This window comes from Ursus maritimus, unplaced genomic scaffold, assembly GCF_017311325.1.
Source record: "Ursus maritimus isolate PB19 unplaced genomic scaffold, ASM1731132v1 scaffold_18, whole genome shotgun sequence".
NCBI classification, from domain to species: Eukaryota; Metazoa; Chordata; class Mammalia; order Carnivora; family Ursidae; genus Ursus; species Ursus maritimus.
In genome coordinates, this window is record NW_024424230.1 from 26435593 (window position 1) to 26459205 (window position 23613).

Here is a 23613-nt window from a genome sequence, read left to right on the forward strand (position 1 = left end):
TGCTTGTCTGTAGAGCAGCGAAGCAGCTAATGAGACGACGTAGACCCTAGCGAGCCATAAGCTGGGAAACACTGTGCAAGGGCAGTGGACGACTAGGCTTTCTTGGGCTCTGCCCGTTCCTCCCAAGGAAGGTATTTCCGGGGAAGTTTCCAGTTAGCTGAGCTTTCCAGCTCCGTGTTTGTGGTCATTGAGCCCAGTTCTTGAAACCGTGGAATGTCAGGACTGCGAGACTCCTAAAGACCATTTTGTCCCATTTAAGGAAACAGGCCTACAAGGGGGAGGTGGCCTGGGTCAGATCGTGCCTGGGGCTCTACTGAATGCCTGCTGTGGACAGAGCCCCCTGGGTAACACTTCTGTTCCAGGGAGGGCGGTGGGGCGGGCAGGAGCCGTGGCCAATCAGACATCAGGGTTCCCACCACTTGAGGGCGCCACAGGTTGGCATTTGCCCCCGCAAGGCCCTCGTGGGGCGGGGTTAGAAGGCAATGCTCCACCCTGTAGAGGATTCAGGACTCACGGTCCCATTTTCTTAGGGCGAGTCTCTTCTCTCCCCACCGATCTGTTTCTTTATCTCTACAATTAGAGGCTTAGGAAAGATCTCTAGGGTCTTTACAATCTCTAATTTGTTTTTGGAGGTATTCCTGATGTACGGGTCCGAGCCACATTACTATTATAATAGCTAACATCTAGTGTGCGCTCATTGTGTCAGGCCCTGCACGGAGCACTGTCTTTGCAATTACCTCCTGAGATCACCCCAAGACCCCCTTAGGTAGGAAGGCTCCCAGGGGGCAGGTGAGAAGGAGGCTCAGAGTGATTTAGTGACTTGCCCATGGTCAGGCACCCAACGGAGGAAACTGGACCCAGGTTTGTGGAACCTCAAAGCCTATGCTCTGGACCTCCATCTTAGCCGCTTCTCAGCCAGTGTCACCGGGGCTGGAACGAGAGGGATCCTGGAGAAGGTGCCACTGCAGGGCGGTACTGGGCCCTGCTCCAGGGACAAATGCTCTGGGAGGCTGTCGTGAGTCCAGGAGGCAGTCTCTGCTTGGAGGTGTCCCCTGCCACCACGTGCCGTGGCAGCGCTCACCCCCCACACCCCCACAGCCCCGTGGTAGAATGGGTGCCATTCTGGCGCTGGAGGGAGTTGAGGTCATCTCTACATCTTGCAGATGAGAGCTGCCCCGAAAGAGTGCATGGTACGTGACAGCATGTTGAGTGACTTGCCCAAGGCCCCATGGCCCCCCGGTGCCTCCATTGGGACTCACCCAGTCTCCTGACTTCCAGGCCATGCTGGTTCTCCAGCAGTTGGTGTTTGTGGGAGAAATGTTGTTTCCAAAGGCTCACTGTTTCCTGGGCATTGACTCAGGAAGCCCCCACCGTGTTCCCCGCAGCCCCGACACCATCCCACGGTGCAGCGCAGACTCCCAGTTCAATTCTTATTTAAGGGAAATCGATTCCCCACAAATAAAACAACCCTCCTGTCTTCCTTTGTGCTAAACCCACTGCTCCAGGGTTGAAAGGCAGCAAAAACAAGTTAATGACTCAGTGCTTAGCCAAGCAGAACGGAAGGTGGCTCAAGGTCAGACGCAGCCTTGGAGACTCAGCAGTGCCGCGAGTCAGCTCCGTCCGCTCATCACCTGGTGCTGCAGAGAGCAGAGTGCCTCAGGGCCCCCCCACTCTGCGGAGTGGGGGGGGGCGCACTTCCACCAGTGGAGGGAAGGCGCAGGGCTGGCCTCAGCCGGGCCTTCAACAAGGAATTATTGAGCACTCGCTTTAGGCGGGGGCGTTGTGCTCGGTGCCGGGGACCAACGATCACGTCTTAGCCCCTGCCCTCCCGGGGCGCGTCCAGAAGCTGCACCGAGAGCCCACATGCCACACGGGAGCTGTGCTGGGAGTTGGCAAGTCTGGGCTCGGGGACAGTTGTCAGGGGAAGAGGACAGGGCATGCCAGTGTTCTTGCCTCCCAGCAGGGGCTGCTTCTCCGGCCTCATCCCTGACATTCATGTGACAGGTGACAGGGATGGCTTTGCCTTCCTTTCGAGTCCTCCCCTCCTTCATTTCCTACGCAACCACCCTCCCCTGACGTCCTCCTATCTCTGAATGTTCCTTCTCAGGCCCTTTTGTTGATTCACCTTCCGTGAGGCTTCCTCAGGGCTTGCTTCTCGCAGCAGGAGCGCTCCTGCAGAAATCTCATCTCTACGCAGCCGGGCCGTCCTCTCCGTGTGTCTCAGCCCCCTTACCCGCAGGCGGGTTCTCCCTCCGAGCGTCAGTCAGCACGCTCACCGTGGCCTCCTGACCGTCTCTACCCACCCTGCACCTCCAACCTCATCATGTCCTAACGGGCATAGTTGAAAGGACAACCTGGCTTCAAGGCTGCCTCTTACCATGTGCTAGCTGGGTGGCCTTGAGGGGGCTGCCGAAGTCCCTGGAGGCTCTGATTCTTTATCTGAGGAGCGAGGCCGGGACACCTCTCCGGCTGTGGCGAGGGTTAAGTGAAATAGGGGTGCACAATGCCTAACACGGAGCCCGGCACAGACTAGACACTCAGCCAGTGCAGCTTCCCTTGCTTGGTGAATGGCTCTCCTGCTCTCCCCCCAGAAACCTGGGTCACCCTGGGGTCTTCCTTCTCTTTCACCTTTGACGTCAGCACAACTGCTGGAGAACCGCACCCCGCGATGCCTGCCGTTCAGTGGTTGCCGCCAGGTGAGGGGTCTGGCTTGAAATTCAGACCAGGGTCTTGGGTGAGAAAAGAGTGAAAGTAAAAATCTGGCACACAACCCAACTTCTGCACTTTCTATAAATATGAATATAAAATATAACCCACTATTACACTAGCAACAAAAAATAATTGGGAATCTAAAACATTTATGAAATCTCTTTTGGCCTTGACACAATCAGATTTCTTTGTCTTTCTATTTTTGATTGTGATAAAAAACACAAGACATAAAATTTACCATTTTAGCCATTTTTAAGTGTACAGTTCAGTAGTGTTAAGTACATTCACGTTGTTGTGCGACCGATCTCCAGAATACTTTTCATGTCGCAGAACAAACTCCATACCCACCAGAGGACGACTCCTACTACCCCTCCCCCAGCCCCTGGCAGCCACCGCTCTGCTTTCTATCTCTCTGAATTTGGCTATTCTAGGTGCTTTGTATAAGTGGAATCATACGGCATCTGTCCTTTTGTGCTGGTTTATTTCATACAGAATCATTTAGGTAGGTACAGGCTGTTCTCAAATGTCATTAACTGTTTTAAGTGTTTCTGTAATAGAATTCTGATTTTCCTTTTTGTCTGGAGCAGTTGTCCTGGTCCAGTCTGTCTGTCCCCGGCTTCTTGATCTGTCCCCGGCTTCTGATAATCTTGGCACCTTTGCTGCGGCTCAGAGCGGACCTGGTCTGCTCTGCGGGCTGGGCTCGGCTGTCCTGGCCAGACAGTGTCCTGAGACACAGCAGCTCTGCCCATCATTTTGAAGTCTTTAGATATTTTCCCCTGCCTAGACTCTTCTGTGAACACCCTCCCCCCCCCTTTTTTTTCATTTCAAAAAATGAGGGAGAGGAAGAGCAAGAGAGAAATCTACACTTCAGTCAGTCATTTAGCTCTTGGCACAAAAGCCAGAAATCAGTGACTGTCTTTCTTTCCATTCGGGGGATGGTTCCCTTGGCAACTAAGTAACTCATTTCCTTCAACAAAATGACTTGCTCAGCTTTGGGGTAAAAGTTTTATTTTCTCTGGTATTGTGGTTCTCAGCCTTGTGTGCACATTAGAATCAACGGGGGGGGCACAGTGGTTAAGATTCATGGCCCTAAGGCAGAGGGGCTCCACCTGGCTGCTCCGGAGTCACCTAAGAAGCTTTGAGAAATACCCCTGCCTGGGCCCCGCCCGCCCGCAGAGGCTCTGATCCAGTTGTTCGGAGGTAGGACCAAGGTACTAGCCTTTCAGACTCTCCTGATGATTCTATACGCGGCGGGGTTGGGAACCACTGTTATACAGCCGCGGTTCTTCAACCTGAACCCCGTCAGCGTCCGAATCACCTGGAGAGCTCGGGGGCTCCTGGGCCCCACCCTGGGGTCTCTGATTTGGGGAGCTGGTGTGGGGCCTTTCTTAGCCAAGCTCCCAAGCGGTGGTGATGCTGGTCCCCGGCCACTTGGTCTAGAGGATCTTCGAACTAGCTTGACGCTGTTCTCCTGCACTTTTTCCCCTGTTGGGGGGTGGGAAAAGCTGATTCAAGCCTGAGGCTTCTTAAAGGTACCAAATAGCTTTTCTTTTTCTGAACATTTTAAACATTGGAATAAACATTGAGAAATATTTTTGAAGCAAAGGTACACAGATTTCTTCTCCCGGGTTAGGAGGCTCAGAGTGTGCCTGAATTGAGAATTTATTTGTGCCTGGGAATAGGATACATTTGTGATCAGAGCTAAGGGGCTGGTGTCTCTGGAGGGGGGACCACCAGCCTGTGACCAGGTGAAGGTCATTTTATGACTGGTGCTGGAAAGTGGGTAGGATCCGTGCGCCACACTGCACTCCCAGCGCAGAGAGTTCCTGGGCCCTGGGCAGGGAAGATGAGGCAGTGATCTGTCCCCGCCCCCACAGCAACCATGGAAAACAAGCAGGAAGGTAGTGAGGAGAAGACTTCCTACAGAAATGGCCTGTGTGACCCAGGGACTAGGAGTCCTCCCCATTGCATCACACTCTTCTTCCTTCGCCACCTTCCCTTGGAAAAGGCTCCCGTTGAAACCAGCTATTTAGTATCTGGAGCCTGCCTCCATCTCCCCTCCCTCCAGCGGGAGGCAAGAACCCTGCCCCTTCCCTCTGCAGACCCCCCCCCCCACGGCGTTTTCCCCGGGAGAACTTTATCTGCCCAGCAGCTCAGAATCCCGCATTCAGCCGCAAAGTTTACAAGACCCCCTGAACACCTTGAAGACTTGTTAAGGAAGAATATGGTTACCAGCTTACAGAAACATGGTCAAAGCACACCTCCCTCCCCAGGACCACTTACCCAAGCAAGCTCACTCAGCCCTCAGGTCGCTGGGGACTCAGATGAAGGAAAATTAATTTTGAGCCCCTGAAACAGATGAAATAGCTCTGTACTGAAGACCAAACATCTTGCTAACAGCAGATCCCTCATGGCGTTCACTTTAATTTTAAATTCAGTTCTAGGGAACTTGATTCTGGTTTCTCATAACAAAGTGAACGAAGAGAATGACAACAGGGGCTGGATCCAGCAAGAAGTGGCAGCTAATAGCCTCACAGTAATGGCATTAAAAAGACCAAAACTCTACATTTCAGAAAACACCATGTGATCTGAAGCCATTTAGCAGAAGGGCAAACGTGTTGTCACAACCAGAGGGCAACGCAGCATTTTCCGATCTCACCCTGCGATGTCCGCAACCACACAGGCATGGAAACAAACCGCGTTCAGTATACTGTGTTTCAGAAGGGCGGAGGAGCCGCTGATGCATTTTGGAATTATGTCCATCCCCAAACACTTAAAACAGCATTGTAGAGATCTTGGTGCTTAAAAGGTCAGCCCTCGGGTATCTTGAAGTTTAGGTAGTTGCAATAGTTCATTATCTGATAACGTGGGATACACGAGGTGGGCAACGTCACTCCTTTGGACTCACGTGTTCCCTCTGACACTTGCTACCCCTTCCCCCAAGAAAAAAAGGCGAGGAGAAGGGGGGGATGCACCCCTCCCCCTCCCCTCCCCCTTGAAGGGAACTGCAGCGTGGTGGATGGGGAAGGGGGCAGGGAATTCTCTTTCTGCATCTCTGCCACTCGAGGTGGCTTTGTTGCACTGGGACCAGGGCAGGCTCTGTGGTGACCTGGGCCTGAATTCATCTGTGAATTTAAGAATATGACTCCCCCCTCTCCCCCCGCAGGCTCCCCTACCCTCATCCTGCCCACATTTCTACTTTCCAAACACTTTCATCATCGATTTCCCACCAGGACTGGCTGGGTTCCTATGAGAAGGCTGGGACAGTTAGGGACGTCCCTACCTGACTGAGGCCCAGAGAGATGATGGTGGCATGCCCCAGCTCACATGGGACTGGCCGGGGGTTCTGGTGTTGGGTGCCCAAGCTTCCTGAGCCATGGGAGGGGCCCCTGCTCTAGCCTCTGGGGCTTTTCTGCTCTCTTCCCTCTGAGGTGCTCAGGCTGATTGGCGTCTGGTCCAGGCTTGGCCTTCGCCCCTGGCCTCATGCCCTGCCCAGCTCTGGGGAGGGCCCTCTTCGGTACTCATTCCTCTCTACGTCCTGCGCTCACGGTACCTAGAGCCAGAACGCTCGGTACCCGGGGGGCTGGGAGTGAAGGCAGTTGACCTTGGCAGACAGTCACCCAAGGCCACAAGCCTGAGCAAAGTGGGCTTGTGGAGGGAGGTGGCGTCAGAACCGGTGTGCAGCCCCCTATCGCTGTGGCTGTTTGGGAGGAGGCTGGGGGTCCCAAGCGACAGATCCTGCCAGCCCAACCAGGAGCCAGCTCAACTGTGCCCTTCCTTCTTCAGCAGGACCCTTGACTCACGGCAGCTGCCTTCTGAGCATGTCCTTCTGCCCCAGGTTGCTTTGGGGGACAGCTGATCCTCCCCGGGGCTCCCACATTGTGCACAAATGTTTTAGGGATGCGACAGGGTCTTTTTGGTGGCCTGCAAAAATTTCCTTTCTGGACCCAACTGCCCTCCCTTCAGAAAGCCATAACTCTTTTTCAAAGCTGTATTGTTTGAACTGAAATATATGCATATATATTATTTCTTTTTTTTAACCACACTTTAACTCAATGAGCAGACGCTGGTTTGTTGAGTGTTACAGTTTGGAGTCAGTCCCCTGTCACCTTGCTCCCCAGATGAAGCCAGGACAGACAATGGGGTCCGCAGAGGAGCAATGGGAACCTTTTGCCTGGCAGCCGTGTGCTCCCGCGTGCTCCTGGGTGCTCCCTGCCCCGCAGCCGTGTGCTCCCGGGTGCTCCCTGCCCCGCAGCTGTGTGCGGCTTCAGCCTGGCTCCATGTCGGTTTACAGAAAGCCCTGCCTCGGGGCGCCTGTGAAGGCAGAGGAGTTTGTCCCCGAGGGGTTGGTGGCACTGACTCAACCCCGAGTGGCCTATTGCATGTGAAGACCTAAAGTGGCCATGCAGCCATGACCTCCGTGTGCGCCTGGGCCCCGAGCCTCTCTCGCTGTCCCCTCTCAGGAGCTGGCTCACACTGCACTGTGCTCCATAGAGCCTTTCCCACTGCAGAAGAAAAGGGAGACCAGGTGTCATTTGCTGGGACGTGGACACACTCCATCAGAGTGGAACTGGACTGTTGCTGAAAACCATCCGCTCCAGCTCTCCGGGCTCGCTCCCTCTGCTGCCCTGATCACCCAGCAGAGAAACGTCCTGTGCCATCAGAGGAGCCGCGGGAGTGGGGGCTGCAGCTCTTCCCTTCTCTTCATGCAGCCCGTGCTCAGGAGCGGGGTCCGCACGCACCCCCGCAGCCCGGTGCCAGCAGCACGTGGCTGTCCCTGAGGGATTCGGGAGTGCTGACTGATCTCTCCCCAGTGTGTAATCAGGGTACTTTCTATCTGTCACTGTGCTTGAAAGGCCCCCCCGTTTCCACCCAATAAAGCCAGTCAGACGGTTCGTCTAGCAAAGGCTCTTTGGCTGTGGCCGTGTGTGTGTTTGGGGATCGGGCTCACGCGGCACAGCCCCACGGGAGGAGGCTGCAGGGACTTGCGAGGGACTCCTGCCACCCTGGGCGCATGTTGGGGGGGGCTTGGTCTCCTCGTGAGACCTGCCCTTGTCCGAGCAGGGGAGCAGGTGGGCTCCCAGGAAGGCCTCAGAGACCAGATCCAGGCCAAGCCAGGTGCGGTGCTGATGCGACACTCTACAGGACACAGGAGGACACCGAGAGGGGACCGCGGGCTGGTGTCCGGGAGAGGCCGGGAGGGCTGGAGGGCTGCCTGAGCAGGTGGCGCCTCAGCTGTGCTCAGACCTGGAAGCTATGCAGACCTACCTCTCGCGAAGCAAGGTCACTGTCAAGGTCTAGAGTCACAGCAAAAGGCATCTGAGCTCTAATTACCTTCTTATAAATTTTAAAAAGTTCTTTCCATGCCAATCTCCATGAGTATGTTTAAAATAGGATTATATATATATGTATATTTACATATATAAACATATATACAATTTTTAAAATTCACGCATAGACAGCCTAACTGGGGCTAGCCTGTAGAAAAGACTCCCCACATCTCATCTTGAGAAGTCCAAAGCCTTCCCGTGCTTTCCCATCGGAGAAGACAATGCGCCAACTCCCAGAGGCTGGCATTTTCACGGTCTCTCTGCCTTCAGACCCCTGCTGCTCAGCGTGTTTTGGTTTTATGTCCCTTAACCACCTGGATACTAGATGCAGACCGTTCCTTCATATCAATGATCGGATCATGAATTCCAGAGTGATGCAGGAGGGGAGGGGAAAGGGTTGGAAACCACTTCCAAATATACAACCTCAAACGGAATGTTTGGCATCCCCAGGCTGACATGTCCTTAGCCAGCCCAAGCCAGGGCCAGCCTCCCGGTGTGGACACTCCAGGCCGCCCTAGCCTCAGCCTGCCTCTCTGGCCCCTCCTCTTCCTGACCCTTCTGTGGCTCCCGTCCCCAGCTCCCCAACTCCCTCCAGCGGAGAACATATCTCTGTGCACTTGGTCTCCTACTGATCCTGGACCTCAGCTCACCTTTTACCTTCTTCTAGCAAGAATGGATGGGTGCCAGCAAGATGTTTAAATGTTTCTTATTACAATTGTAAAATACCAAACACTCAAGCAAGCAATGTATTCTGGACACTGGATTTTGGGCTCTGTATTCTAGTCTTTCATCGTAAGAAACAAATCTGGGGGTCAGGAAAGCAGAAGTTCGATATATATTTTTGAATGAATGAATGTATGTTTCAGTAAGCTGGGGGATGGAAGTTGAATGTAGTTTATTTGTTTATTTAATAAACACTTATCAGAGGCTCACGATCTGATTTGTTTTTAGGTAAAACCCCTCGGTTGGCTCTGAGCAGAGCGGAATCAGAGGGGGCAGAAGTGGTTGAAGGCAAGGTTTTCTAACACCCCGGGGAGGCTGCAATGGCTGTGGGAACTAACATTCCCGTGAAACAGGAAAACCACCAGCCCACAACACTGCATCACCCGCCCTGCTTCCAGAATAGGAGGTGGTTCATTTCGAGATGGCAGACTAGCTGGTTATCTTGGGTGAGAAATCGGGGACACACGGTGGTGGTGGGGAGCCACAGCTGGGGACCAGAGCCTCCAGGACACACACTCACATTGTTCGTACTTACATGTGCTCTCTACACCCCACTCGCCCCAACACACACACTTGTAACTGGCTCCTTCCTTAAACATGTCTTCAGGGCCACCTTCATACTCTAGGAGGCACTGGGGAGCCCATGACTTCCTTGAAAGGGAGCGCAGGCTGGTGGAAGGGAGAGGGGTGGGTACATTGAATTACTGGTCCCCATTCTTCAGCCCTTGCTGTGTCCATTCCTTTTGCTATGAAATTTTACAGCCCTTGCCTCTGGACTCAGCCACGTGTGTCGCTGTGCACAGCCGAATGATGTTCACAGATTGGATGCAAGTGGAGGGCCTAAGTGTGCTGGTGGCCTCAGAGTCACCCCCTTGTCTTTCCACCATGGCCACGGGAAGAGCCCAGAGTGAACCCCCCCACAGTGAGCTTCCCCAGCCAAGTCCAGCCAGTCCTGTAGCTTGACGCAGAGCTGTGAGCTGAGCCCAGGGTAAGCGAGTCACCCTGGCCAAGCTCCGGACACGTGAGAAACAAGGCCTACGCCACAGAGCGTTTTGTGGTTGCTCGTTACGTAGCAATAGCTGGATGATACAGCAATGCCCTTCTCCAGCTCTCATCAGTGAGCTCAGGCTTGCAGAAGGAAAGCACCAGGGATGTCTATAGTTTAACTACAATGTCAGCTCCCCTAAGGGGGAGGTTGGGTCTGATTATAGAGGGCCTCCAATGTCAGCTAGAGGTGCTAGAATTTGTGTCAGGCACATTTGTGATTCTCTTGGCAACCTAGCCTCTGAGCGCCCTTTGTAAGTTTGACGAGAGGACAGCTCCCAATGGAAGAGTTGACAATGCCCAATACTAATTTCCCAGCCTCCTTGGCAGGAAGGTGTAGGCACAAGACTTAGGCTCAGCCAATCAGGTGCGCAAGCCCCAGACTCGGAACTGGCAGAAGGCGGCGGAGGCTCTTCTGGCCGAGGGGAGGCACCAGGGGGCTGCAGCAGAGGCCAGTGCGGAAGCTTGGTGCACATCGCATGCCCAGACCCAGTCCTGGGGGCACTACGGGCTTTCCCAGATCCGTAAAATTCCAGGCCTCCTTTCTAGGGTGCAGCCCCTAAGGCTTCTTGGAAATTCTGAGATCCCCTTCCCCCAACACTAACTTTTCAAACAATAATTTTTCTCTTAAACTGGCCAGTTTCATTTCCGTTGCTTGCAGTCCAGAATCTTGGCCAACAAAGTTTGTTTGCACGGACGCGTAAGGGAAGGCTTTTGAACTGGGAAGTGACAGGACCAAAGGCAAGCTCTAGGAGAACCCATCCAGCAGCAGAAGGATGCATGCGAAGGGCAACGAGGCCGGGGCAATGAGATCATTTTGTGTGTATGTGTATGCGCTTGTGAGCATATGCAAATGGCCTATGGGATAAACAGCCCCTTCCCTGTAATCAGAGGTTTGGCATTCCTATAATTACCATGTCTGCTCTTTGTGTTTTTATCGGTTTGCAAGAAACTGACGGGAATCCAAGTATCAGTTTTATCAATTAGGGTCCATAACTACCCTGCACAGTTTAGACTGGAGGTTGCTAAGCATGGATGGAGGATGTGGGCATGGACCGTGGCCCTGCCTGGGATCAGAGAGGGGGTGCCCTGAGCACCCTTTCCCCAGCCAACCCCCGCAGGGCCCTAACACCACAAAGCTGGGGATGAGTTCAGGTGAGTGGACAGGCTGCACCGGGGGCCTTATGCAGACAAGCTCTCACCTTGACGTGAAAAACCAGCAGGTGGGACAGGGGGGTAAGAGAGAGAGGGTGGAGCCCTGGGGCAAAGCATTGCCTTCTCAGGCCGCCTTGTTGTCAATCTGTGCCCCCATGCCCGGCCCTGCAACCACTGGTCTGGCTTTACATCTTCCAGAAGGTCACATAACTGTCATCAGACAGAAGGCAGTTTATTCTGACTGGTTCCTTTCACTTGGCTTAATGCTTTCGAGATTCGTCCATGGTGTAGCAGGTGTCACGGCTTCTCCCTTTCTCTGGCTGAGTAGTATTGGCCAGTTGATGGGCATCCGAGTTGTTTCTGGGGTTTGGCTCTCATGAATAAGGCTTGTAGGAATGTTCACAGGCAGCTTTTGTGTGGACGTGTATTTTCATCTCTTTTAGGTAAACACCCAGGAGTGGAATTTCTGGGTTGTGTGGGAAGTGTCTGGTGAGCTTTAGAAAACAGTGTCAGCTCTTTCCCAAAGCGGCCGTACCACTTTCCACTGCCACCAGCGGTGTGAGAGTTTGAGTTGCTACGTGTACCTGTCAACATTTGGTACCATTTCGGACCCTGTTCTCTTAATCATTGTGTTTTAATGTTGTGAATTCTCTAAAAATATTGATTTCAATTTTTTGAAAAAGTCCAATAAACATTTCCTTGTCTTTTTTTTAAAGATTTTATTTATTTATTTGACAGAGAGATAGCCAGCGAGAGAGGGAACACAGCAGGGGAGTGGGAGAGGAAGAAGCAGGCTCCCAGCGGAGGAGCCCGATGTGGGACTCGATCCTGGAACGCCGGGATCACGCCCTGAGCCGAAGGCAGACGCTTGACGACTGCGCTACCCAGGCGCCCCAATATTTCCTTGTCTTTTATCTGAATCGGCCTTCGTGCAAAATTAACATTTTATTTTTTTGTCTGGACGTACAGTATTTTTCGTAGTAATCCTAATAATTTCTCTGTATTTAAAGTCTCAGAATTAGCAAGAGGTCAAACCACATGCTGCCAGCAGGGGGCGTGCATCACCCACGATTGAACTTCACTTCCTCGGGACTTTGAGCGGATTCCAGGGCTGTCCCTCCGCAGAACAGGGGAGGACGGAGGTGAAGTTGATCTTTCCTGGGTGATGACCTTTGGGGTCAGAGATGTCTTCCCCGCGGTGGGGACGCGGGTGGCTCCAGGTGTGAGTGCTGCTGCTGCTCAGATGGCCTGCACCTGCTGGGAGCTTTGAAAACTCCCGATGCCCAGGAGCGGCTGCTGACCCAGACCCCGAAAGTTCGGCGTCTCCAGTGATGGATTTAAAAACTCTCCAGGCGACTCCTATGTGCATCTCTGGGACAGAAGCTTGCTGAGCCCCTCCCCTTAGTTCAGGTGAACTAATCAAGGGAGTGAGTTCACCTGGGCAGGTGTAGGCCCCTCTTGCTAATTTTAGAGAGCAAATCTCCACCCTGGCGGAGGAGGGGGCTTGTTGAAACTGAAGATCCCCAAGTTTCGTCTTCAAGAGATTTTGACTCGGTAGGTCTGCGGTGGGGGTGAGGGGTCCGAAATCGGCATTTGGGGAGTTCTACTGGGCTAATCCAGGCATCCCTGGGATCCCACTTTAGGAAACACTGACCTTGACAGAGAACATCTCGGAGGGAAGAAGCTCTAGAACAGAGAGGGTGAGGCGGTGGCCAGGGTCCTGGGCTTGGGGCTTGGGGCTAAGGGCTCAGTAGCTGGGCTCAGCTCAGGGCAGCCAGGTGGTGGGACACAGAGGTGACAAGGGAGGAGTGAGTGAAACGTCTCGTGGTGGCTGCAGGCCAGCTCCCTTCTCCTTTCCAAAGCCCACCTCGCGCCAGGCGCCCCAGTCCTGGCTGACAGAAGCTTTCTTCCTCCAGGTCTGGAGATAAAACCCTTTCTGGCCCTGGCTTTTGCGGCAGAGCCTGGAGCTGGCGAGCGCTCTTCCCTGGCCCCTGGCCCACTGCGGCGGCGGCCCCAGGCTGGATGACCGGTAGTGTTCGTCCGCTGTCTGCCTGCACCGCCGTCCAGCTTCCTAGTGTATCTGCGCTACCAGATGGACCGCTGTCCAAGCCGCTGGAGCGCCCCCTGCTGTAGGTTGACAGGCGGTGCCATCCGGCCACTGGATGTCACCCGAGGCAGCACTCAGGGTCCCATCCTTCTTCCTGGGTTGGGTTGAACCCTGACTGTCTGCAGTCAGCGCCCCCAGTGGTGAGACTGCCTTTTCAGGCCCACGGAGTAGCCCAGGGCTTGCTCTACGGGGCCATCGTTCACATGGGAGGCGGTGTCCTCCTCTTTAGGCCAAATGTGCTCGGAATGGTGTCCGTTCCTTGCGTTTCCCCGTGCAGACGGTGGGCCTTGTGTTTGCGGCTGCTTCCCAAGTGTGCCGGCCGTGTGATAGGTCCTGGGAGCCTAACGGGGATCAGGGAGGCATGATCTCTGCCCCCCGCAGAGCTGTGGCTGGGAGAGACAGAGGGGGAGATGGACTATCTTACAAGATAGTCCTCCCAGGAACTTGGAAGCACACAGACGATTCAGTGTATTCACCCATGGTCTCTGATGTGCTGCTGGGCTGGGCCCCACAGAGGAGGGAGGATGCATGGAGCCAGTCTTTGCCAATGGGACCCAAAGGAGGGCTTCTGGAACAATCTGAGATGATAGCAAAGCATTACCTCCTCCTCCCACCCCCCCACCCCCACCCCACATCATGCCAAATAAGAGAGAAACCCTGATTAGGAGTCACAGGCATTTAGTAAGCCCCTACTGTGTTCCAGAGGCTTCTGCTTACTGAGCCCTTTCTCCAAATGCTCAGTATGCCTTAATGGGTCATTATCCCCCTTCCACAGATGGAGAGCCAGGCCTCGTCCAAGGCCACACAGCCAGGAGGTGGCGAGCAGTTCTAGTTCTGTCCAAAGACCTCATACTGCCAGGACAGAGAGATAAGAGTTCCAAGTAGACTGGAAATTTCTAGCATTTCAGGATTTACACAGAAATCTTACCACTCAGGTTGTAAGAAATCTTAATAAAATCTTAATTAAGTGCCTTACTAAAATCTTAACAAAACAAAATAAGCAAGGAAGAGGAGTCTAGTGATCCTAAGGGAAACTTTTCTTGCTGATCGAGGGTGGAGAGGGGCCTCTGGGCCGGGGTTCTCTTGCCCCAGCTCAGAACCCCTGTGTGGGGCTGCATTGGGAGAAGTAAGGGCCAAGTGGAGTGGGCTCGGAGGGTTTGTACCATTTCATGTGAAAGTGCAGAGAGCAGCGTGGGCAAATGGAGAGTTCTTGTTAAAACAGATCCTGGCCTGTCCGGGCATGTGGGGTCACACATGATGCAGTGGGCCTCTCCAGCATCCAGGGCCCTGGCCTGGCAATGCTGGTAACTCATGCCTCGGAAAACGCTGTGCGGATTGTCCAAGTGCTGGTCGGAGCAGCGTCTCTGAAGGGCCGCAGGTCTCAAATGGCCTCTTCCAGAAGCCAGCAGTCTCAAGGAGACGGAAGCCGAGAGACGGAACGAGAAGGATCCGTTAAGAACCTTGCCTGCTTTGTAAGGTGAGCAAAGGTCATGAATAATGGAAAGAAAAGGAGGCCTCTGAGTCCTGGGAGCTCAGAGGCTCGGGGCCCTGCCCTCCATAGGGAGGCGCCAGGCCCTGGGGACATTGTTCACAGCCCTGAAATGCTGTGAGATTTGGGGGATCTCCATGGGAGAGACCCCCACCTGCCCCTGGGGTGAACTGGCAGGGCCCCATGGGGCCCCCTTTCTGTGAAGCCAGGTGAGAAAAAGACGCCAAGGGCTTGATGTCACCTGATTCTCCATGAAGGGAGGAGAAGGGGCGGGGTAAGGAGGACAGCCTGCTCTCAGTCCCCATGAATAAGAGATAAGGCCCAAGGAGAAACCCCAGGGCAGGTGCAGGAGGAGGTGGCTGATGACCGGGGGGCAGAGAGAGGGGCCAGGGACGGGAAGGACAGAGATAGGCGCCGAGGCTCTGCTCAGTGGCCGGAGAGGACAGGGGAGCAGGAGCAGGCTGTGGACACAGGGAGCCCAAGTGTGGGCTCTGGACCACCCAGAGGCACAGGAGGTTAGGGAGAAAAGACCTCGGGGCCAAGAAAGTGCGAGGAGGTGGGCGCCGTGAGCCCGCAAGTGCCAGGCAGGGGCAGCGGGCAAAATGATGCCCCAGAAGAAAAAGAGGAGAAAGAAAGACATTGACTTTCTCGCCTTGTATGAGGAGGAGCTGCTGAACTACGGCTCAGAGGACGACGAGGAGGAGCTGGAGCACGAGTACTACAAGGCCAAAGGTGCGGACGGCGGGCCGGGCGGTGCCCACGGCCCTTTCCCCGTGCGTGGGGGAGGGATGGCAGGTTCCGATGCGGCCTCGTGCCCAGGGACCGTCCTGCTGTGTCTGTGCTCTGTCACCTCAGAGTAACAGACGGGCACTCTGCTAGGGTCCCCCCTGTACAGAGTCAAGGCCAGCTGCCCTTAGCCCCAGATCTCAGTGGCACAGAATAGACTGGAACCGCAGTGCCCACACTCTCCAGTCCTATACTTCCCAAAAGCCAAGTTCCAGCCTGGTCTTCACCCTGCAGCCTGATAGCCCAGAGCCCCCTGCTCTGCTCAGGCTGTGGAGAGGTGTGGGGAGGGGGCCTGACCCCTTGCCACCTGCCCAGTGGGGGTGGGGCCTGCTGCCACCTTGGCAACGGAGAAGGGGCCTGGGGCCCACGTGGGAAGGGCACTTGCTATTCTGCACCCCAGGGCTTGTCCTTCCAGGCCCATCCTCCCCTGGGGTGGGTGGGGGCTGCTTCAAAGTGGTAACCAGAGAGGGCTGGACTGGGGGTCCAGGAGTTCATTTTGGCCTGCCGAGCGTTTTTGTTTGGTTGGTTGGTTTGGTTGGTTTGCTTTTTTGCTTCTACAATGTTTTGAAAGATTCTGACCGTGAGAGCCCTGTGGATGGCCAGTTTGTCACAGTCTCCACCGCTCCCTATCGCTCAGACTAGATCTGTTTCGCTCACTGATGCTGCCTGCCCCGTCCCTGAAGGCATTACATTCTCAGGGCTTACTCTGAAGTGGCTCACTAGTCCCTCGAAGCTCCAGATTCATTCATTCATTCACTTGTCTGTTCATTTACTCATTCATTCATTTGTCCATCCATCCATCCATCCATCCATCCACCCATCCACCCATTCATTCATTCATTCATTCACCCATTCAGTCACCAGATCTATTGAACACCTGCCCTGTGCCTGCCCATGGGCTTGTTCACCCTCCCCTTTCTCCCTCTTCCTATCTTAACTTTGAAAGACCAGCTCAGCTCCCCCTCCTCCATGAAGCCTTCCTTAACTCCAGCCCACCATGAGTTCCTTGCTTATATCCACTTCTTCATTGTTCCGTTGCTTCACATAAGCCTGGTGTGTTGGGCTTCTAACTTGAGCCTCAGTCACCCTGCCCCCCTGTGAAGGTGGGGCCCCCCTTTATTTGTCCTCCCTCCTCACCCAGCTCCCAGCACAGACCCAGGCTCAGAGAAGGTCGGTCACCGCATGAAAGCAGTGGCTCCCTGGGGGTCCTTTTCCTCGCACGGTGTCCTGGGTGCCTCTCGGAGTGGAGGTGGGGGTTGTGGGAAGGAAAGGGGGGCCTGGGGCAGGTGGGGCCTTGCTGCCTTCCCCCAGCACAGGGGCTGCCTTCCCCCAGTGCAGGCACCCCAAATTCAGACCAGCTAGTGGGGAGGGGACTGCGGCTGGAGGTGGGGACAGCACCATTGGCAATTGCTGCGGAGTGCGTTCTCAAGCCTCCCGGCAGCCACCACACTGTCCGCTCCTGTGCAGGGGCTCTGCGTGCTTCCCTGTGATTATCTGCTCCCTCGTGTGTTTGCTCTTCTTTTTACCCGTCATAAAGCTCTTTTACTTCCATGCTCACATTCGATCTCGAAGATTCCTGAGAACAGTCATGGCAGGAGTGATTAGTCCCATTTCACAGGTTAAGGACTGAGGCCCTGGGAACTTAAGTGACCTGAGCAAAGTCACAAGTGGGAGAGAGAACTTCAAATACCCTTTCCCAAGGCAAGTCCCCACTTCACCTCTCAGTGCTGCCACGTAGAACAACACTCGGAGTGCCGGGTACGTGGAGAAGCTCTCCACTCGTACAGACCAATGCCATCTTCACAACCACCCAAGGCACAGGTGGCGTTCTTGTCCTCTTTCTCAGATGAGGAAACTGAGGCATGGCGGAGCTAAGTACCTTGCCCACGATCACAAAGCTAGTAAGTAGCAGACTCAGGATTTGAATCTAGCTGGTCTGGTTGGTGCTTGCTCTTGAGTGTGGTAAAAACACTTGGAGAAGAGCAAGCTGAGGTGGGTGCCATGCTGGCATTTCACAGAGATGTGGGCCCATGGGTTCTCCAGTCAGGGCAGGACACCAGCAGTAAATGTGAATGACACTAATGGTAGTCACACACCAAACCCGCGGTGTCACTGCTGCTCTCTAGACTGACATGTTTCCTGCCCCCCTTGAACTCTGGGTTCTTGCATTACCAGGAGACTCTTGGTGAGTGTGATGGGGAAGAAGAAGAAGGAAAAGGAGAAAGGCCTAGGTTTCCCTCTCTGTTCCTCGGGCCACCCCCAGGCTACGCTGGCATTCACCAACAGCCGGAGGGAGGAGAGTGGCTCCCTCAGTGCCCTGAGGGAAGGATGAACCCAGGGCATTGGTCTCTTTCCTGGGTAACACAGGGCCCTGAGGGGAAGAGAGTGACTCATACCAGAACCTGAGATACAAGGGATCTCAGAGGCCATCCTGCACAAGCTTCCAGCCCTGGGACACTCTCCTCTTGTGCATCCCAGACAGGGGTTGCCTAGCACCTGTTGGGGGTACAGTACCCAGGGCAGCCTCCCTTAGAATGTTATTAATGGGGATAATGGCAGGAATGATGATGATGCTGTTGATGTTGGCAATGGAGATGTTGATGAGGCTGATAGTGATGATGGTGATGAAGTTGACAGTGACCATGAAGCTGATGATGATGTTGATGATGACCATGAAGGTGATGATGGTGATGGCCATGAAGGTGATGATGGTGATGAAGTTGACAATGACCATGAAGCTGATGATGATGATGATGATGGCCATGAAGGTGATGATGGTGATGATGCTGGCCGTCTACCACTTAAGGAACACATATCTTTCATCCAATTGTGGAAGAGTGTTGTAAGATAAGTTCCCAGAAGTGGAAATGCTTGAGTCAGTGAGAATGAACATTGAAAATTTTGTTTTATTTGATTTAATCCTTCTCATAATCCTTCAAGGAAGAAATTATTCCTGCTTCAGAGATGAGGAAATTGAAGCTCTGTAGGAAATTTGGTTGAAATCACATAGCCAGTAATGGTAGAATTGGGATTCAAAAATCGGTCAGTTTATTTCTGTAGTCTACATTCGTTCCATTGATTGATTCATTCATTCATTTGCTCATTCATTGCCCCAGGTAATTCTTTATTGTGCCCCTCCCGCTAGCCAGGCTCTGTGCTAGGAGCAACACTATGGTACCATCGGTAGTTCTTGGGGCCGACCAGTGCACTTCGGGATCCTCCCCTCTGGAGCCAAACAGAATCTTATGGTTTCCATGGGCTATTTGTCCTCCACAAGATAGTTCTTCAGCTATCTGAACTGAGTTTTTCATTAAAATTTGTAAATTGAGGAGTAATGTATATACAGTACAAAGCTTTCATAAAGTTTCTGCCTGATGACTTTTCATGTGTGTGCATGCTTGTGGAATTACCATTCAGATCAGTACATGGAACTTTTCCAACTTCCAGAAAGTTCCTTCACTCTCCTTCCCAGAGGTAACCGCTTTCCCAGTTTTATCAGTATAGATTATTTTTTTCCATTCTTGAACTTCAGATAAACAAAACCATACAGTAGACACATTTTTATGTCTAGCTCCTCTTTCACTCAACATTCTATCTGAGAGATTTACCTGTGCTGTGACTTGCTGTATAGTTTTTCCTTTTTGAATACTATTGTATTTTATAAATACATCATTTATTTCACCATTCTATTGCTTGTGGGCATTTGGGTTATTTCTGGTTTTTAGCTATTATGCATAAAGCTGCTATGAATCTTGTACACATCTTTTGATGGACACATGCACTCATTTCTTTTGGATTTATAATTAGAAGTAGAGTTGCTAAGTCATAGAGTGGGCATATGTTTAGCTTCTGGTGCTTGTACCAAATTACACTCCTACCAACAATGTGGGAGAGCGCCAGTTGCTCCACATTCTTGCTCACATTTAGAATTGTCAGCCTTTTTAATTTTAGCCAGTCTGGTGGGTATATGGTAGTATCTTATTGTAATTTCAATTTACATTTCCCTGATGAATAATGATGCTGAACACTCTTCCATATTCTTATTGGCCACTGGGCTATCTTCTCCTAGGACATGCTGTGTAAGTCTTTTGCCCATTTTTCAATTTTTTTGAAATACAATTTTATTAAAATATAATTACCTCATAATAAAATGCACTTACTTTAAATGTGCTGTTTGACAGGCATTGAAATATGTAGACATCTGTATAACCATTAGCACGATCTGTATATAAAGCATTTAAATTATCCCCCAAAGTTCCCTGTGCCCCTCCTCAGTCAATTCCTTCTTCTTCCAACCCCAGGGCAACTGTATTCTGCTTTCTGTTCAAATAGGTTAGTCTACTAACATTATAGTGCGTAGAGTTTGTGTCTGCCTTCTTTTGCTCAGCATAACCTGCTTGAGATTCATCTATATCGCATATGAGGGTAGTTCATTCCTTTTAGTTGACGAGTAGTAGTCCGTTGTATGGATATACCACAACTTATTTATCCATTCATCTGTGGTTGGCTGTTTATTTTGTTTCCAGTTTAGAGCTATTATGAATAAAGTTGCTATGAACATTTGTATGCAAGTCTGCCTGTAGACATGTTTTTATTCCCCTTGGGTAAATACCTAAAAGTGGAACGTCTGGGTCTTATGGTAAGTGTGTGTTTATCTTTAAACAATTTGCTGCTCATTAAAAAATAGTGTGGTATCTGTTTTCTTTATTGATTTGTGTGAAGTCTTTACATCTTCTGGGTCCTTTGTTAGATGGATGCATTCCAAGTCTCTTCTAGTTGGTGGCTTGCCTTTTCATTCTCATAATGGGCTTCATCTCAATAAGTCCAATCTATCAAGTTCTTTTAATGGCCAGTGTGTATTTAAGAAGATGCTGTGTGCCCTTTGAGACAGTTTCCTCATTCCTCTTGCACCCCAGACTCTCCTTTTCTCCAAACCACGCATCTCCAGACCTCTATGTCTTTTCTCACGTGTTGTGGTCCTACAATTTTCACCATGCTGCTCATTCTTCTGTGGACATTCAGTTGGAAAAGCCCCTGTGTACGTGCAAAGCCATATGGGCAACACTTCAGGTCCTGGAGTTGTCCCAGGGAGGAATCCAGGGCTTGTCTACAGATCAGGCACCCCTGCGGTGTAGACTACAAAGAATTAAGGATTTGCTTATCACAAAAGGCGGGAGTTGTGCAAATGTACTGCTTCCCCTCTTCCCTCACGCTTCCTTGATCGGGATCCTCATCAGGACCAGAGACTTCAGAAGAAAAGGCATCAACAGCAAACAGTAGAAGCTTCTAGCAACCAAAGAGAGGGGAAATCAGCGGCCCTGCCAAGAAAGGAGCCCTGAAGAAGCTCTGCATCCCTCGGCTCTGGGATGGTTCCTCCTGAGCCCGCAATAGCAGTGCTCGGGAGGTCAGGGGAGGTGAGGGCTGGCAATGCAACTGCATTCAGAGAGGGCAGAGAGGAGGGTGAGAGCAGGTGCAGGCTCTGAAGGCCATGTCTAGGCGGCATCTGGGTGCTGTGCTGGAAAGATCACAAACTAGGTGTCCAGAGGCCCTGGGCTGGGCTCCAGCGATGACGCTGGGTGGTGTGTGACCTGGGCTTTCCCCCCCTGCCTGCAGGTTCCTTACCTGTCAAATGAGCATGCAGCATTAAATGGGAAGTTTTGGTCTTACAGCAGAACTTGGTGTGGGTCTGACCCTGGCTCAGAGACTTGTGGGCTACAGTAGGGGTTTATAGAGACCTTTGTGGCTGGGTATCCCTTGCGGAGCTGGAGGGAGCTATGGCTTCTTCAAGCTCATGGAGGATTCTGGTAAGCCTGCGATCTGTCTTCTTTTCTCCTCCAGTGTACGAGGTGGTCACGGCCACGGGGGATGTTCGTGGTGCAGGGACAGATGCGAATGTCTTCATCACCCTTTTTGGAGAGAACGGGCTCTCTCCCAAGCTCCATCTCACCAGCAGGTGAGTACCAACGTGGCCTTGGTGGGATTGTGGCCTTGGTGGGATCGTGGGCCATTGGTCGGGACTGACTCAGGGAGAAGACCCGTGTGTCCACAGGTGTATTAAGTGGCACAGGGCCTCTGCTAACAACAGACCATGTGTCGAACGGGTCCTTCCCAGTGATCTCCTGTCAACCTGTCTGTTGGTTTTTGTGTGAAGTAATACACTTTGAATCTCGGAATTCCCAAGAACCATATTATCTGCCCCTTGATGTGGGAGAAGACACTCAGGACCGGGAATCCTGGGTCTGGGTCCAGCTTTACCACGTAGTTGCCATGTCACTTTGGCCAAATTTCTTTGCATCCAAGGCCTTGGCTTCCTCGTCTAACATCTGGGAAAGATCATCCTTCTTTCACAAAACTCACAGGGCGGTTAAGAGGAAGAGACAAAATCACACATTCGAAGGAGCCAGGAGTTGAAAACGCTCTGCACCCAGGCTCTCCTAGGGCCCACCATCACACGACACCTGCCTGCCCGCTAACGCACGCTCGAGTCAGCCACAGGGACTCCTTGTGTGTGTACTTGTGTGTACATGTGCTCTGTGTGTGTGTTCGTGTGTATACGCCTTGTGTCCTCCGTGTCATTTGTAATCCATTAACAGCAGGGGCTGCTGCCTCTTTGTTCTGATCCTCTCCTCCGACCACACACGTGCACACACGGATACACCCAGAGCAAAACATGGGGACGCGTTAGCAGAGTTCTAGAATTCCAGAGCTGTCTGCGGGCTGCAGCACTGGGCTCGGCGGCTGGTTTTCCTTCTGTGCGGAATGGAACCAGGATCGGTCTGTCGGTTCTGAGCCCACTGTGGCCCCATCCTTCCTTCCTCCAGAGTAGCTCAATTTATGATTGTCTTGCCCACTGAGTTTCTGAGTCAGATTTTATTTGCGCCAAGAGTTCTATAGCCAAGAAACATGTGAAAATCCACTAAATTTATTTCAACTCATTCATGGGGAAACTGAGGCCTAGAGAGGAGGGGAGGTTAGCTCTGAGTCATGGAGCTCCTAGATGGTAAAACTGGTCCTCAAACCCCAGGTGATGTGAACATTTTCCTCGAGCGCAGGCTCTGTGGCCCGGAGGGTGTATGGGATTTTCCCCTGCAGGCCTCCCAGGCCTCCAGGCTGTGACCTCCTGGGGGTGGGGGGTAGTAGGGGAGGCCGTGGAGGGGTGGGGCCCCCAGGCCAGGACATCCCCAAACTCTGTGCTTTGCAGACTGACCCGGCCCTGCATCCCAGGTTTACCCTGAGCGTGGGTTGTGGCCTAAAGGTGGCCCCATCGAGGCCGGTGTAACACCCTACTTTCTCCATTTCCACAGAACAGGGTACCCGTCTTCTTGTACTGCTTACACTGCAGAGTGACTGGCTTGCGGAAGTCTTTCTCTCCGGTGATGTGGGCACGGTAAAGAGAAGGCATGAAATGTCCATCCTCTTTGCCATGTGACCTCCCCCGAGCGCACCATTCTAGGGAGAAGCCACTAGGCTCTGGGAAATCAGCCAGGGTGGTTCTGGAGTCCCCAGCCTGCCTCTTTTAAACAAAAAGAACCCTTTTCTCCTTTCACAATGGTTCCTCGCTGTTTTTCCTATTGTCTTGCTCTAGTACCCTCACTATTGCCCCCTCAGCGTTTTCATTTGTCAAAACAGCCGCTCAGGAAGGCCCCAGAGTCACCCTTCATAAGCCAGTAGGAAGGTTTGTCACTGAGTCCCCGTTCCCAGGAGCGTGAATTCCAGCCTTCCTCCCCAGTGCGGAAGGAAAGACTGCATCGCAGCAGAGAGAGGGACAGGGCAGGGAGGTCTCCAGGTATCACACGCCAGCCAGCATCTCCACACCAGCCCCATGGACAGAAATCAGCACCCCCTTCCTGTGACTCAGCGGGTCTCTCTGTACCTGTGTCATGCTCCGCGTTGGGCAGCAAGGGCACGGGTCTGGCCAGGACCCCGGTCGGGCTGGTCTGGAACACTCTGCAGGAGCCCAGGGGGAGCGGGTGGTTTCAGAGGTGGGGCTCATTTTGTAGCCTCTGCTGTCTGTCCTGGGAGGCTGGAGAGGGGATGTGCAGAGGGATGCCAGGTGGAGCGGACTGGGAGGGGAGGTCTGCTTCGTCCCCCCAGCCCCTCTCCCAGTTGCTTGCAAACAGCCAGAGCTCAGTAAGTGTTACACCGTCAGTGCGGCTGGAGCGGGACTTTACAGGGAAGGGCAGATGGTCTGGGCCTCGGGTAGTGAAAAAGACTCCGATGAGAGAGGGGCAGGAGGAGGGTACATTAGACCATGGGGAACAGTTTGCGGA

General features: G+C 52.8%; 1 protein-coding gene across 2 annotated transcripts in view; it reads left to right on the forward strand.

The window, feature by feature from the left end:
* The first annotated feature begins 15159 nt into the window (after positions 1 to 15159).
* LOXHD1 (lipoxygenase homology PLAT domains 1) overlaps positions 15160 to 23613 on the forward strand; it is a 157611-nt gene continuing 149157 nt past the window's right edge. For both annotated transcript variants that reach the window (XM_040632549.1, XM_008691614.2), the window contains exons 1-2: positions 15160 to 15289; positions 21182 to 21296. In XM_040632549.1, coding sequence (XP_040488483.1) covers positions 15160 to 15289; positions 21182 to 21296 — 245 coding nt within the window. The remainder of the gene's footprint in view (positions 15290 to 21181; positions 21297 to 23613) is intronic.